A 17,000-nucleotide genomic window follows, 5' to 3' on the forward strand; every position below is an offset into this window, starting at 1 on the left:
TTTCCGCTAGCCTCGTAAGGTGCCGTGAATCGAGACACTTCTACCGCTAACATATACCACCCGACGGAGAATTTAATTCTACATCTCTAAACACCGCGCTGAAGTTAGTGAGCCGCCTAGATCGCGCGCTAACCCGAAAAAATTCAAACATTTCATGAACATTATTCTGCAGCGAGACAAAATACATAGCCGACGGCACGCGACAATTGAGTTATGATGACATTCGTAAAATGCGATTAAAGGTAGAAATGTAATAATGATGAAAATTTATTTACAGACATACCAGTGCATCAAGTAATCAATGCTATTGCTGAAACAGAAAAAAACCTTTGTAGAACTCTTATTATGCTGCACAATTATTAAGTCCGTTCCGTCGGATCGCGTATTGCAAGCGGTATTTTAACCGACAATGTTTGGATCACTTGCTTAGGCGCCCGTGATATTCTCGCGAGGACAAATGTAGATTACACTTACTTGAAATTGATAGGAGTGTAGAGAATTCCTATTGTTATTCCAATTCTCGGCATCGAAATAATTCAATTCCCGTCGGATCACTAACGCACTATTACACGCACAAATCATCGATAACAAAACACTAAACACATCTATTGTCAATGGGTGCCAATATAATAATTATTGTTCATGTACCGAATACAGGACTTTTATGTACGCGAATACAGGAACAGACTGAAATTGTCCCAGCATGATGCACGAGTTCAACATGGCGCTAGTTTAAAGCGATAAAAAAGTTGTTTATACACAAACACTGATAAGCGCAACAAGCATAACTATACGTTTCGTTGCAAAATTGTAAGAAATAAAACAACTCGCACTTATTGGTATTCCACGCGAAATTAAATATTAACAAAACCGAACACACTTAAATAGTTGTTTGAAGAACGATTATAAAACTATTTGCTGTGTTAAAAACTAAAAATATAACACGAGACACGAAATACGTCTAGATTACTCTAGATCAACACGCGGTCGGTATGAAACTACCTGCTGCAAGGCAACGAAGGAGATAAGATAAGACTAGCCGGACTCACCGCAGCTAATGCTGTAAAGCAGAAATAACGTACAAAATTGGCCATACTAGCGCCATCTAGCGACAAGGATTCAAAGCAAGAGCAGCCATAGTTAAAGTCGCGGCGACGCCATCTAATTCTTGGGGCGTCAACTAAAAACACCTCTGTAATAGGATACTGCAATAGAATCAGCTGGATGTATATACATTACATTCACACTATATTACAGTCACAGATGTCGCATGTATGCGGATTTGTGTATTAAAACTTGGAACATCTAACCAAATAATGAAGGTTTATTGTTGAATATGTTTGGAACGCAGTGCGATTATTTTATTTTAAATCAATTTTCTGTGTTTGTAAAGACAGGGAGTCCCGTACGCTTTTTTTTAACTATTAAATATAATATCTGTACTAATTGTACTTTTACAGGATGAGTCGTGAAAATCTTAAACAGAATATAATTAGTGCATGACATCATAACAAGAATGAGTTCTCCTGCTCAGTTTGTTGAAGATGCAATTGAAGCTGCCAAAAGGGCTGTACAATTTGATTCTGATGGTCAGCATGAAGCTGCTGCCTATTTCTACAAAATTGCCTCAAGATTACTCTTTCAAGCAGCTGCAGTAAGTGATGAAGTACAAGTTGAAGGCCTTAAAAACAAGGCTGAGGAATACAAAAATAGGGGTCAAGTGTTACTGGAACAACATGCAGCTATCCAGGTCAACACTGAGCAAGACAAGAGTCGCCAGAAGCTGCTGCAATTTAGATTCCTCATGCAACAAGCTCTGGAAGCAGATGCAGCTGGCCTCCAAGACACTGCTATTGAACTCTACACCAACACCATTGAGTTTGTCACACAACATTCAGAGTTAATGCAAGGAGAAACCAAAGAATTGACCATTCGAGCTTTGGAAAGAGCTGAAGAATTAAAAGGAATCACATTCTCACCCAGTTCTTCTTCAGCTGAAACTTCACCAACAAAGAGAAGTCATGCATACACTGTGAATGCAGTTGGGCAGGCCTTGCCAAAACTGCACAGAGGATCCAGTGCACATTTACAAGTTGTAGGGAATACAGATGGTTACACAGAGGAAGAAAAACGAGTATTATTTCACACATCTAAAATCAACCATCTGGATTATGTGCCTTTCATGGCAATCGATTTAAAGGAAAAATTTCAGTACGCGATTCCGTTTACTGATAAAGATGGACACTTAGCACTGGCACCGAAACAACGACAAAGTTTTCATTCCTGGGTGCGTCCACAGGATATCTGCCCAGAGCCTACAATCCTACTCGGGAATCATCCAGATTTTTACAGTATCAAGCAGACAGTGATCTCCGACTGTTCATTTGTTGCATCATTGGCAGTCAGTGCCTTGTACGAGAAGAAATTCGGGCGCAAACTGATAACAGCAATTATCTACCCACGAAATGCCGAAAAGAAGCCTCTACTCAACCCGTTTGGCAAATATATGATCAAACTGCACCTGAATGGCGTCACACGGAAAGTTATCATCGATGATTACCTGCCGATTAATCGCCACGGACAATTGCTATGCTCATACTCTGCAAACAAGAGCGAATTTTGGATTTCTTTACTTGAGAAAGCCTACATGAAAGTTATGGGCGGATATGACTTTCCTGGCAGCAACAGCGTAAGAATTCTTTAAATTTGTGCGTTGTAATATTCCTAATTAAATTTGTATTTTTAGAATATAGATCTACACGCTTTAACTGGTTGGATACCTGAACGTGTTGCCATTAGACCTAAAGACGCTGATTTCAATAAGCAAAGCCTTTTTAATATTCTCGAGACACGAATGGCGAAGGGAGACGTTTTGGTAACCGTCGCGACTGGGGAGATGTCTGATTCGGAGGCCGATCGTACCGGTTTGGTGGCTACTCACGCCTACGCTGTGCTAAATGTGCGCACTGTAAACGGTGTGCGTCTGCTGCAGTTGAAGAACCCATGGTCGCATCTACGATGGCGCGGCAATTATTCCGAGCTGGATATGCGACACTGGACACGCGAGTTGCAAGCAGAACTTAATTATGATCCACACAGTGCGGCGCAGTTTGATAATGGAGTGTTTTGGATAGACTACGATAGTATTTGCGCATTCTACGATGTATTTTATTTAAATTGGAATCCCGAATTGTTTAAATACACGTATTGTCTGCATGCGTGAGTTATAATTTGCGAAAATTTATAGAGTTTATATTGTAATGTCGATTGTATGTTGCGTCTTTAGCGAATGGAAGGCTGGAATGGGTCCCACACGAGACGTTTACACAATTGGAGCCAACCCACAGTTTGAGTTAGATATTAGCAATGAAGCGACAGGGGCTGTTTGGATATTGCTCACTAGACATATAATGGACATTGAAGATTTCAAGGAGAACCGGGAGTATATCACCGTGCTAGTTTACAAGAATAATGGCAAACGCGTATATTATCCAAGTAAGAGATTCATTTAAGAACTTACGGTTGAGAAATGTCAACTAATTTGTTCGTTTCCAGTGGATCCGCCGCCTTACATCGATGGAGTACGAATAAATAGCCCGCATTATTTATGCAAAATCATATTAACACCAAACTCATGCAGGAAGTTTACTCTAGTCATATCACAGTACGAGAAAACTGCCACCATTTATTATTCATTACGCGCTTATGCAACTTGTCCGTTTGGATTGAAAAAAATCGAGGAACCATATCGATACAAGAAGGAGGTATTGTATTTATAATAATCACTTACCTTTGCAGATTAAACCATTGTTTCGTCTTTGAATTTACCAGATTTCCGGTGAATGGAAAGGTGCTACTGCGGGCGGTTGTGGCAACCACCAGGCCACGTACCGTAACAATCCGAAGTGCAAGTTGGAGATAAGCGGGGCAACGGAAAGCAAGATCTTAGTGGAGTTGAAAGGTCCGAAGCAATACCAGGTGGGTTTCGATATCACGATCAAAAGTTTGGAGGATGATAGCGTCACAGCGCCGTTCCGGACAACTTCCTCCGGGTCGTACCGCTCCGGTTTCGTCATCCTCGAACTCGACAACATTCCCGCAGGATGCTTGATCATAACGCCCACGACATTCCTACCCGGCCAGGAAGGACCTTTCATACTTACGGTCAAGTCATCATCACCGATTCAGCTTTCGCTTTATTAGTGCCTAAGAGAAATAAAATAAAATATCGTAAAGTTAACGCCAAGTTTTCTAGCAATGTGATCATGTGTTGAATAATTTTTTTACCATTCTAATGAATACGCTTTAAAATTCAGGAGGTTCTGTTATCAATTTAGAATATGATGTTGATTGATCATGTTACGATGACGTATTATGCACAGATGTTCTCTATGTAATTGAATGAGTAATATATTTATTTTTACTTAGTTCCGGGCGAGTTTTACTACCGGCGGGTTTTGACGAGCACGCAAAAATTGAAATGGTGAATAAGGAATTCAATTGGCGCGTGCGGAGTGGACGTGTCGCACTCCGAAAACGCTGAATTGTAGCAAATTTTATATTATGTAGTTTCCAGTGATAGTCAGCACCTCAGTGCTGGATTTCTGGATCGGCTGCAATCTAAAATGGTGAACTCTTGCACTTTTCCGACGTGTGCGAGCGCAAAACGAACAAAATATTAACGGAATAGTTGGAGGACTTGTTTAAATTCCCGTGCAATCTAATTTTTGCCGCCTCCCGGCCGACCAAAGATCCGGCACTGATTCCGCATGCAGGCGCACCTTTCCATCGAGTCCAATCGCGTTTTCGCCACTTACTAAATAGGTATCATCACTGGAATGTTACATACTCGTTACCTCGACGCGATATCTTTTTACGAAGGTGACGACGCATAGGTAGTCGGCTCACATAGCAGCGCCGCTTCCGATGCGGCGTTACGACCGTTCCTTAATCGATGCGGCCGCACCGGCGGACGGAAACGTCGCGAAGAACTCTTCACATGCAGGTGCGCGGGCCGGTCACGTCCCCTCGCACGGGCGACGGGATATATCCGCTCGTAAACGATCCGCCGTCCTTTCCGGCCAGCAGCGCTAGCCAGGGCACAATACGAATGCCACACGCGAGCGAGCGGAAAGCGTCCGATTCGACACCAGATGAGCACACCCCCGACCCTAGAGTAATGGATGTTGTGCTGGGGATGCAGATTAATTAAAACATTCCATGTAATCCGGGACAATTGGTAATTGCGCGAATTGCGCCCGGCCCAGCGTCCATAACAATTAAGGATACGCTTTATGGGCATGTTGGGTGGATTCAGAATGCGGGAATCGAAATCGAAGCTCCGGTTCTTGTTCTGCACTCGCGCACCACTCGAGCCGTGGATAAATATTAATGGGGCTTGAAGTGTCCGTCTCGCAATCGGTGCAATCGCTGCAAGCATGCAATCCCCGTTTACGAGTGCCAGCAAACCGGCTACAGGGCAATAAAAACAATATTTTTCTATTTATGGCACGTGACGCCGAAAAAAAAAACCTACGAGCGTTTTCTTGCCGAAGATATATTGAATGTTAATGCTGGACGCGGACAGAAGAACTCCGCAATCAATGCTAACTTGGCTTTTCCTTTCCGGCCAGTCGGACGGGCTTCCTCTGCCGACTTCCGGTCCGTCGTCGCCAGCGCCTCCGCCATCGCCAACGCTAACGAAAATCTGCTGCTATATGAACCGAGGCGGCGTCGTGAAACTCGTGGAGCGTCTCGCGCGGCCACCAGTAAACTTAAGTGAAAAGTGCTCCATTATTTTGCGCCGCCGAGAAGTCCGAAAGTAACAAAGTTCGGGCGGCGGAAAAGTTGGAGCGCGGCCAAACGATTCCGCGGCCAGCGCCAGCGAGCAAAAAGTGTTCATCCAACTAACGACTGCAACAACGAGACCGGGAAAAATTGCGAGCGGCGAATAAAGTCGAAAAGAATAATGCAATCGCGGCAATGAAATGCAAAACGTACTTACACCCCCGGGCGGTGTTCCCAACACTGCCGGTTCAAACTATGAAATGACGAGTTGTTGACGACTTTGCGCTTGAGTACGTCAAAAGTAAAAGTTGGAGAAGAAAGAAATTTTATAACGGCACAGACATTTCAAACGAAAATAAAACGAAGGTGTTAAACTGCACAGGAATCCCAGAAGTACATTTAGAAAATAATTTTAATAGTTATCCACATTTGTTAGTATAATATAATATAGTTAATGTTCTTGTTTAGTTTTGTTTTGGTTTCTCTTCTATACATCCTCATAGTAATCAATTTTAAATATATCTTACATTTCATTCATTTGTCCATTTTCATCAATAACAGGTAAGTAAAATAGACTTAATGCGTATTCGTAGGATTGTTTTCAAGAGAACATGTAAATATCATTTTCATCGGCGCCCGTCAATCCCCGTTGTTCCATTCAATCCATTGGGTAACAATCAGTTAAATTCATTTGCGGTCGACGCCAAGGACCGAATCAAAGCAACGACACGCAGAATGCGAAATATTTCTTTACATCTGTGTTTATAATTTGTTATAATTTTCGAACATGTGTTTGAATCGTTCTTATACTGCGATCAGTACTCCATAGTTTTAAGTGTTTACAAATCCTCCGCTTAAATATGTTATCACAAAAATCAATGGAAGTTGTCTCTCGGTTATGCGAATGCGAATCGTAGTGCATATTCATTTATCGTTTAGCTAGTAGTACTATGGATGAAAATACATTTCACCGATGTATCACGCTCGTATCGAGCCGTCGCAGTTGCAGTCGCTGCGTCGAACTAATCAAGCGCAGCAGCGGCAGAAGAAGTACGAGCAGAAGATTCGAAGGATGAGAAGACGCGCAGACGGCGCCGGAGGTTGTCGCCGAGAATATCACTGCAAAACAACATATTCATGGGCGCGCTGTGGATATTTTGCCATTGACGATATTTTTTGGCTTTTTGATTGGCTTGGTGGTGCGCGTTGCGTGCAGAAACGCGACCGGCGGCTAACGATGCATGCGACAAGCGGACGGAATAAAATCCGCTGCGTTGTGTGAGCGTGTAGTCATGCTTCGGCTGAGTTTTTTTTAGTGTTTACGGCAAGTTTTAATAGCGTTATTGATGTCGTACGTGCAATATGCTTTTTTCTAGCGAAGCACACAGATTCTGGACAAAAAAGTGTGCGCCACAAAAAGTGCCTTTGACATGCGTGAAATTAAAACGAAACCAACTTAAAAGCTTAATTACCTATGCAAGTCGACAATTTCCAAAACAACAAACTCGAAAATAGCAGTAAGCACAGCGTTTGTGAAGAAAGCAGCAACAATATACAAAAAGACATTTTCCTTCAAGATGCGAATGGCGAAAGCAATCAGATGAATGCCGAAAAGAGCCGAAATTAATTTCAAACGGCGTGCGTTTCAACGCAAACAAACCGGATAACGCTTCATCGCCTGACGTTCGGCGCGTTTCCGTGATCACACGCGACAACCACGACGAAGATACGGAATGCGAGGCGAAAGTGACGATACGAAGATGGAAAGCTTTCGCAAGACATGTCGCATGTGAAAATCCAGACGGTAATTACGCAGTAACTAACTAAGTAATGATAGAATTTAGAAAACCCGCCGTTTTCCACCAATTTTCAGCATCAACAAACACAAAATTGCATTCATTAGGTGTAATTGAATTAAAACTGAGAAACAATTATCGCGGTGACGTATAGAATCCATATTGGCGAATAATTTGTTTGCTTTTCCGCCCAATATTGCCGTGGGTGTATTTTGATGTATTTATGTCATTACAGATAATAATAACAAGCCCGTGGTATTAATTATGGTGTCGTGTGTGTGATTTGTCAAAAACCAGTTCGCTTTTGTAGGCGAGCGCGCCGCGAGTCGAAATGTATCGCGATTTTTCTATTTTAACAAATTACCCTCGGCGCGCCATTCGTCCATATTCGCCGAAATGCGAGTACTTATGGCGAATGTCTAGCCATATAATAGAAACGACGTGAAAAGTGCTGGAATGCCTGGTTCGCGACGGGTTAGCTATACGTACAATACGAGCGCCGAACAAAAAGCGAACTCCCACTTACCGAAAGCATACAGTACGTCGCCGAAATCATTATCGCAGTCACGAACGTCAATTAAGTAATTCCGAACGAGTTTGTTTACATTCACCGGCAACACAAGTTTTCCACATGAATTTTCTTTCTCGTTTTCGAAATGATAATGCGCGCTGCTGAAATGTCGGCTAATTGTTTCGGAATTCGCGTAACAGACTCGTTGAACTAGTTGAATAAGACCAGGAGTTGAATAAATGCAACGCGTACTTCATGCGTTTCGCCAGGATGGTGTCGTAAAAACGGTGCACGGTGAACGAGCGCACCCCTGCGTCCTGCGCTTTCTTCGGAATGACGAGGATGAGTGAAAGCCCGGCGGGGCGCCGTGTACGTGCCTTGACAACAACGGCGCCGACGTAAAAACGAATGCCGGCAATTTATAATAAATATTATTATCGCCACCGACGGCGCAGCCGGCGCGGCAAACATCTATAAACCAATCGACGTGATTCATCGACCGAGCGAGCAGAGAGCAAACGATTTAGTGGCAGATTTGTCAACATGCAAAAGCATTCCAAGCGGGGGCAAAACATGCGGAGAATAATGAGGACTGTAACTTACGTGTGCTCTGCGGTATCCGTTCGGACAGGGTGAAGTCCCAGTCGGCGGCGGGCGCTGGGCTGCTGAGTCGTGGCGTGGTGCGCAACCGAGGCGGCTGCTCCTGGTAGACACTCTTCTCGGAGCTCTGATGGTACACGTTCAGCATGGACGCGATGCATCGGATCTTCAACTTGCCGTGGGCGAAGTGATCCTCGGTTATTTGCAATTGCAATTTCGAGTGCGCGCTGAAACAGAATGGTCGCACGTTATTAACTTTCGCCAACTCGTAGTTTTCGACCGCGCGTTCGGAACTTCGTCACTAGTTGAGGAGCAGCAGGAGAAGTACGAGGAAGGGGTGTGGGTGGTAGTGGGTTCTTGGCTTCTTTGCGACAAGCCCACTATGCAACGAAAGGAATACATTTTAATTATCCGGCGGTCAGCGTGATGAATTTAACAAATTCCTAACATTGTTTTGTTAACGTGGCCAGCGCGCTCGTCTTTTTCCGCAATTAAAACTTGTTTAGTTGCGGACGCGCTCTGCTTTTAAGCCGATTACCAGCGACTATGTGCAGCAAGCACTTCATTTAAGGACTTCATCTAGTTATTCTAGTCCGTTCTAACACCGTGAACGAAAAACAAGCCCCGAACTCAAAATTGAAAAATTCGTTATCTACCTGCGCTGTTAGTTTTTGCCGGCTGTAATTTGACGTCGAGGATGAAAAGGTTAAAATTTCCAACGCATCGCACTTTTTCCCGGGGATGCATTGAAAGTTCGAATCACCATTTACGGGGCTTGAAACAGTCGTAAATGCAGCTGCATCTGCTGAATCGTGAATATCCCCGAAAGCGGGCTGGCCTTGTCTTGCATCGCATTGCGTCGCAACTTCGATCGACAACGCAAACAAAGCCAGCATGCCCGCAGGCCAACAGCTAACTATATCAACGGATAAACTAGTTAGATTGCTGATAAGTTTCGATTGTCATCGAATGTCGCAAGTTGCGCGCATAGAACGACTCCGGCCAGTCTTCACAGGACAATAGCTGAATTAATTGCGATGCATAATTAACGCTGAATGCCGAACTTAAAATTGCTTTCAATGTCCGGATACGGATATTATTCACGGAATATTTCGCAGAGTTTTTCGATTTCGCGATTTTTTTTCGGTGTGTTGTTTGTTTCGAGTTGGGCGTTCGTTACAGTTTTGCGGCGGGTTGTGTTATTCGCATTTATCGGCGCACCGAAACACGAAAGTTCGCTCTCGGGTGTATCAGGCAAATTCATCAGCGCGTCCGTCGGATGCGCTCTTGTATGAATAGTTGAAGCAGTTGGTCATAAAACTTTTTAAAAAATGATGCCCGACGCACAAGGTACGTGGAGGTATTAAAAACTTTTTAAAAACTCAAACAATAGACGGCGTCAGCGAGAAGCGGCGCCGCGCGCGCAGATTAATAATTCGTAATGTTATTAGTGCGCGCCTTTTTGCCACGCAGTCCAAATGTTATTCGGTGTGCTAATAAAAGCGGTTTTTTTTTCCTTTTTTTTTGCTTGTTTTTATAATACAGCACACGTTTGCAGCTAATAATTTTATTGTGCGTTAAGTTTGTACAAAGAAAAAAGATAACCATTCAGAGACGGCGGCGCATTCAGCAGTGAGTGAACTTAATTATGTCACTAGTTATTCTCTAAAATTATCTCATTACCTTGCTCGAGCGAATGGTACTTACACTGCGAAAGTATCTTCAAACAAAAGTGGCCGTTGCCCGCATCTCCAAACAGTTATCTCTCTCTTTTTTGTTTCACTTTCCACTTACCTATGAATATTAAACTCGGCAACTTGAACTTCCAGCGAGTTCGAATGACTTTGAATGACATCAAATGGGCATGGTAATTAAAATGCATGCATGAATTGAATTCGTATACAATCCGCCGATAACCAGCGCAGAGCATTCATTAGTTAACCCACCCAGTTAGAGATTACGTGAATAGACTAATCATCATGTAATGTGCGTCTTTTCGTTCTTCGCTCTTCGTGCGCTCGTCGGTGGTCCGGGGCACGCCGCCGCTGCCACTGCTGCTGGAAATGAAGCAAGCAGCCGACGACCTTTGTTTGAATACTTTTTGTACCATTCGCATTTCGTAATTCGCTAGTCACACAACAGTTGGAAGTTACGCGCGTTCTGATTAATCACATCGTCATTCATTATGCGCGCACTCGGAGAGAGTGCATGCGTTAATTGAGTTTTGGTTTGGTTGTTCGACGGAGTTTGTTTCGTGCCTGCCAGTAGCAAACCGCAGTGAGCTTATTGGAAATGCGAAATGAACACGCGTGTTATATTAAAATGCGGAGTTTGATTGAGTCTATCGCAGGAATTCGAAAACTGTCGGGTAGTAATCGATTCCAATGCTGCATCGCGAAAACCAACCGCAACAAAAACAACGCAACCGGCGGAGAACAAAAATTAATGAAAAATTTCAGATCATTGAGAACTTTCGACCGGATTGGCATGTTGTGCAGTTCACAACAGAACAGAACAATCTGTAACGATGCGCAATGTTCGCTTCTGCACAATCAAGTCCAGCTAATGATCGAGATCCTGCTATGAGCTCTCAGAGTTGAAATGTACAAATTATTATCGACGAATTGACTTCGCCGCGGAAAACTTGCTGCGTAGCAATAATAAACGAAAAAGTTTTTCCAAAGAACTTACGTGTACAAATTGCTGTAGCCAATGCGCTTGGTATGATTGTGTCGGATGTGCGTGGCTTGCGCTGGCTCATCATTCACCATCCAGGTGAGGTTGGCCGCGGGCGTGGAATCCCGCGAGGTGCACTGCGCCTTCAGGGTCTCTCCAATTTTGTAGCGATGCTTCAGCCCGGTGATATTGGGGTCATGCGTTGGCACCTCCACGACCTACATCAAAATTTGCAGCGTGTTTTAAAGTTTTACAACTTCACAACTTTACGAGACCAGTGTACCTGTAAAGTGCCATTCTGGACGCCTGTGAAAAACGAAGGCGCATCCGCTGAAATCTCGCAGTTGTACACGCCGCTGTTGTCCATTGAAACATTATCCAAGGTGAGATGTGTCGCGTTGGAAAGTTCCAGCGCGACGTGCAACCCATCAATCGGGAACTGTTTGATTGGTGGGTCATCGCGTAGTGTGAACCTGTAGAACTCCCTTTGACCCTTGTACCATTTCACGGAGTACAACTGATCTGTCTCCAGGTCGTAGTGGCAGCGTAGAAGTGCGCGATCCCCGCGTACCACCGCTGGCGGTATAATAACGCGCACATCCTTAAGTCCGCAAGTATCTGCAACAAAAAGCAGAGCCTTTAATATCCAGCGAAGGACAAAGCGGTCTCACCTGTAATTTTGTCGTTTGCAACATTAGTTGCCTCTCTCAAGATGAAAGACCAGCACTACGTTAATTGGCCGCCTGCTGGGGATGTGTTCAGTTTTAATGCCTAATTAATTTTTTACGCTCGTTTTTCATACCCGCTCCGGAGGCGGCAGTGAATTTCGCGCTGTAGGAACAAGAAGAGCAACTTCGCGCTGCTAGTTTTCGCTCACCCACGCGCTCCAATTGGGAATTAAACTTTCGCCGAGAAACTAACAATAAGTAAATTAGAAGTCTCTCGCATACAAGTGCGCGCCGGGCCGCCGGCGCCGCTAATAGGAATCCCACGCGCGGGGTGGGTATCATCATCGCATGCATCCGATCGCGTGTGTTATACAAACGCGTCGCGAGTTTTGGGCCGACGCCCGTCGCGTCAAACGAGCGCACGGTGATAACGTCAACCGCATAAAGTTCGCCAATAACAAAGCGGCGGCAGTGTTGGCGGAACTCGCTACAAAGAAGCCTTTGAACACACTTTGCACACTTTGCAAACGCCTCGAACGTCGTCAATCAAACTGGCAAATTAATACACGTACAGGCGGCGTCGTGGAGTGCATTACCTCATCATCCAAAATAACAACAATTTCAACCGAACACCAAACATACTATTTATCGACTAAATACTACTTAACCGTGTTCGAGCGGGTGTCAGTACACTAATCCCACCACTAAGATATCCAATCACTTGTGACAATCAGTGCAATTTGGGGCCGACACCATTCCCGCCCAACACACTGTCCCCAATCAATTGCATATACATGTTAATGCATATACATCACCAGCCGACACAAGAGCATAATGCATATACCTAATGACTACCACGTATGCTCATGTATCAACTCGAGGATACACCTGATTAAACATCTTGCCGTCGCCGGAGGCAAGCGGGCAGATGGATAATGGTAAATCATATCTGCCAGTAATGCCTTCTCAATTTCGTCATCAATGCCGATCGATGCGAGCTTGATTTCTATATATGACAAAATCGCGATATAAAACGCACGACCCGTTATCAAAAACAATAAATAAACGAAGGGGAGCAGCACCAAATTTGTTTCTAATGACGAGAAAAACGCGCGTGTGTTTTACTGCACGCGCTTTTCACTAACTGCTTAATATTACCATTGTTATTGATTCCGATGGTAATGGACTACTAATGACGCCTGAATATTTCGACTTGTTGTCATCGATAGTTACAGTGTACTTTTATCAGCAGAGTGGAGTAACTTGGCAATTAGGTAAGAGTGACTCGTGTTGTTAAATAAGACCTAGAATTTTTTTTTACTGAGTAAATATAATATTCATCAACGCCAATAAAGCAAATTACCAGTATGACCAGGTAATAACAAAGAAAAATTAATTATTGTCAATTGTGTGACAATAAAAATCATTAATTAACATTTATATTTATGTGATACAATTAGCTCAAACGACTGCTAATAGGTACTTATCCAAATATTTCCGCTGTAACTAATTTCGTGTGTGTTTGACATTTATTTCATATGACAGAAATATATTTACTGAAAAATAGATATTAGCTGTCGATAAAAGCAAACGTCGATAAAAAGCAATTTGACAATCAACCCACGGCTTGAGTTGAAGTTAATGCCCCCGATAGGCAATTTATAGATTTGTTTATACCAGCTGAAATGAAATGTAGACCATACGCTTGTTTCCAGCAAATGAATTAACGTAATGATACCGAAAATAATCTCCGCTGGTTTGCGATAAAATTGCATATTGCCTATTATGTGCGTATACTTGCCGAGGGAAAATGAAGCCCATTTGCAATTGTGTTAAAACCGCGCACGCGACTGCAAACAACCCGTCCGTAAATTACAGTATGTTATAGTTTATACTCGGCGAAATGGTGTGTGCGTTGCAAATATGGCTTGTGTGCCCTTGGCCAGTATTATGATGAACCCCACCGCCGCAGAGTTGAGTCAGTTTCGTCAAGTCAACTGTAATTTATGACCGCAAATTTGAATAGGCGATTTTTTCCGGGGCGCCAGTGTAAAGATTTGCTTGCTATGGTCGCACGCATCGATTTGCGATTAATTTTCATAGATAGTATGCGCCATCAGGCGATCTAACAGGCATTTAGTACCCTTCAAATCCTTTCAGCGCTTCGTTTCCACTCCGACATTCTCCACTTTGGCGTGCCACGCTTCTCGGGGGCTTTCCGCAACCGCTCATATACATATCAACCTTGTTGCATGCAAGGCGTAGGCGGCGTAGGCTGCTAATACCTAATGTTTCAATTTCGCGATGCGAAATGCAAACGGCAAACTAATCACGTTGAAATAGCAGCCGGCACGACGTATGAAATCTCGTTACGCCGCACGCTGGTCGTGCTGCTCCGCCCGATTTGTTTGCTTCCTGTCGTTCGGTGGATTTTCCGCCTTGCATGTCGGCAAATCAAACATTCCGTATATGTACGTGTATCGCTCGCCCCCGACGACGAATGCGTGCCGCCGCGCGCAAAGAGGATGAAGTGCCAAAGGACCTCCTGTGTTTAACGTTGTAATTAATGCAAAAGTTTCGCGGGCGGGGGCGCGAATTAATCGACGCGTATGTAAATGTGTTCGCCGTGTAAACACACGCATCATATGCAAATGACGCCCGCGCGCGCGCGTCTAACTTTCAGCGCGAGCGCTTATTTTTCAATGCGGCGAATAAAATACGCGCTTAATTCGCAATTAATTCCGCATCGCCGCGTGGGATCCTTCCGCGTGGAGTGCGAAAAGGTGGCAGCCGTTATTTCCGTGTCACGTCGAGTGGTGTGTTGTGGCGCGTCTCGTTTTCGCCGCCGCCGCCAGCACCAACTTTTCACCAGCGCACGTGGCAATCTGTGTTTCGGTGTTTATTGCGCATGGGGCCGCCTATAAAAGACAAATTGTCGCCGCGCGTTGTTAAATTAAAGTGACTAAATAAAGCCGGCGCCCGCAAATTGAAATAATAAACGCGCGAAGTCGTAAGCCGCGCGCGCGAAGCATCCGCAACGACCACGTGTAGTACGTGCGACGACGAATTGCCCCACATTTCTTCAAGTAAACCACTTCAATTGAGGTCGCTTTGTGCGGCGGCGGTGCTTTTGTGAAACTTCTTCACTCGTTCGCCAACCGCCCGAATGCCAGAAGTGCGCATCCGAGGCTCGTATGACTCTTTCTGTCCTGCGGTGAAATGTATCGGGCGTAACATGTCACAAACATAAAATAAATGTTTACATTCCAACGCTATTGAAAATCCGCGCACGTTTAATCGGCGATTGCATCGCCAAAAACATCTTTAGCATTTTTATCAAATAATCAGGTTTTAATACCGAAATATATCGAACGTACGCCCCCATTATTTGTGCTCGATTTGCATGCGATTCTCACTCTTTTTCATGGTCTCCTGGACTGGAATCCGTACTTTTCCCTTTTCTTAGCGCCCGCGCTTTGCTTTTGCTTTCCTCTTTTGATGCACACGCTTCATTGTCTTCGTTTCATTCCATTCCAATGTGTCCGCACGCCCTCGGCCCGCCCAGGCGTCGAAGAAAATTTCCAAAGCCCGAAGAACTTAATCCGCTATATTCCACTAATCGCGAATTTATATTCAGTTTAGTTTCGCGCGACGTTTCCGGCTCGGGCGCGAACAAAAAACTTGCCCGAATCGACGCGAACTAATAACATTCGCCGGGCGTTAATTTGCACGGCGAATCCGCTTTTTAAATTTTCACAATCGGTTGCATAAAAACGTGCCGCACGCCACGACCTAATTACGGCTAATGGAATTGAACGAACGAAAATCTATCCGGACATCAAATTGGAGTGGCGGCGCGAGAGTAAAACGTCGCGCACAAACAAAAACATCGTGTAGTGGTAGAAGTAAAAAGGGCGTTCTCCACGTGCTATTTGTCATATCGAAGGAATTCCAAGGTGTGAGAGCGCGGGCATAATCAAAAGCAAAGGTAAACGAAGGTAACAATTAAGTGCTATAAATTTCATTTGCGGCGGGCCGCAAAGCTACGCCGCCACCCACGGACTCCCACGGCGCGGCGCGCCCGAAGGACGAGTGCCCCTGACCATTATTGCCGCCCGCACCGGAAACATGCACGAAAGTTACACACGTACGTGCGCTCCTCGGGGTTGATAAAGGCGCAAGGAATGCGGCCGCCCGCTGGTTGTAAATATCAGCGCGAATATCCACGACCTAATCTCTTTTGAAATATGGCCGCGGACCGTACGTACCGGCCTATTAATTACCAGTCATCGCGGTGCGAATTGATTTGTGCGCGCGTGACCTGCCGGAGGGTGTATCACCGCACGCGTGGCCGAATCCCACCGCTTTGAAGCGCTTCCTGCGGCTTTGCAGGATGATAGTGGCCGGTTTTTTAATTACCAATGACTGGATTGTGAGTGCGCGCCGGGTACGTAAGTGGGCGCGAGGGTTAATTTAATACGGAACGCTTGCCGGGACCACATACGCTTTACGAATTATCATCCTGAAGCCCAAGGCATCTCCTTTTTACATTTCAATAATAAAACACAAAACCAACGTCTGGAGTTTGTGTAACAGTAGAAAATCGTATTTTTTGTTGGAAATCATTAAAATTTCGTCGTCGGTAACATGATATTCGATTCATTACTCGTCTGTTGCATTGTTCGACGAACATACGCCCCCGCGTTTAAGTACAAAGTACGTGCGGCGCGCATATCTTCCGCAATATATTATTAATTCCGAGTGCGCGCACGATGGCGCAGTTGATAAAAGTTGTAAATTAGCACGGGGCGCGCGCGTGAAACACGTGTACCATCACTGATACGCGCATTTACATATTGTCGTGTTTGAAGGACGCCCGCGGGTCCGCGCCAAGAAGCAGGATTGATATATACGCGCGCTTGTGATGCAAATGTGTGGACACTATTTAAGCAGACATTACGA

The 17,000-nt window shown here is 44.6% G+C and overlaps 2 protein-coding genes across 2 annotated transcripts in view; one reads left to right on the top strand and one right to left on the bottom strand.

Annotated features, from left to right (window-relative positions):
- The first annotated feature begins 1,318 nt into the window (after positions 1-1,318).
- LOC135792446 (calpain-7-like) lies at positions 1,319-4,427 on the top strand. The gene is made up of 5 exons (XM_065303090.1): positions 1,319-2,689; positions 2,747-3,219; positions 3,287-3,495; positions 3,556-3,764; positions 3,832-4,427. Exons 1-5 carry the CDS (start codon positions 1,517-1,519, stop codon positions 4,201-4,203), a joined length of 2,436 nt encoding a protein of 811 aa, XP_065159162.1. The 5' UTR covers positions 1,319-1,516; the 3' UTR covers positions 4,204-4,427.
- Positions 4,428-6,156: 1,729 nt separating this feature from the next.
- The window catches only part of LOC135803871 (uncharacterized), a 63,456-nt gene continuing 52,612 nt past the window's right edge, over positions 6,157-17,000 (bottom strand). Inside the window, exons 2-5 of the mRNA XM_065317593.1 lie at positions 11,654-11,988; positions 11,386-11,588; positions 8,698-8,921; positions 6,157-6,906 (exon numbers count right to left, since the gene is read on the bottom strand). Coding sequence (XP_065173665.1) covers positions 6,755-6,906; positions 8,698-8,921; positions 11,386-11,588; positions 11,654-11,988 — 914 coding nt within the window. The 3' untranslated portion in view covers positions 6,157-6,754. The remainder of the gene's footprint in view (positions 6,907-8,697; positions 8,922-11,385; positions 11,589-11,653; positions 11,989-17,000) is intronic.

Source organism: Atheta coriaria, unplaced genomic scaffold, assembly GCF_025399875.1.
Source record: "Atheta coriaria isolate IRGN ID8LTWV9N9 unplaced genomic scaffold, Caltech_Dcor_3.1 hic_scaffold_1_pilon, whole genome shotgun sequence".
Taxonomy (NCBI): domain Eukaryota; kingdom Metazoa; phylum Arthropoda; class Insecta; order Coleoptera; family Staphylinidae; genus Dalotia; species Dalotia coriaria.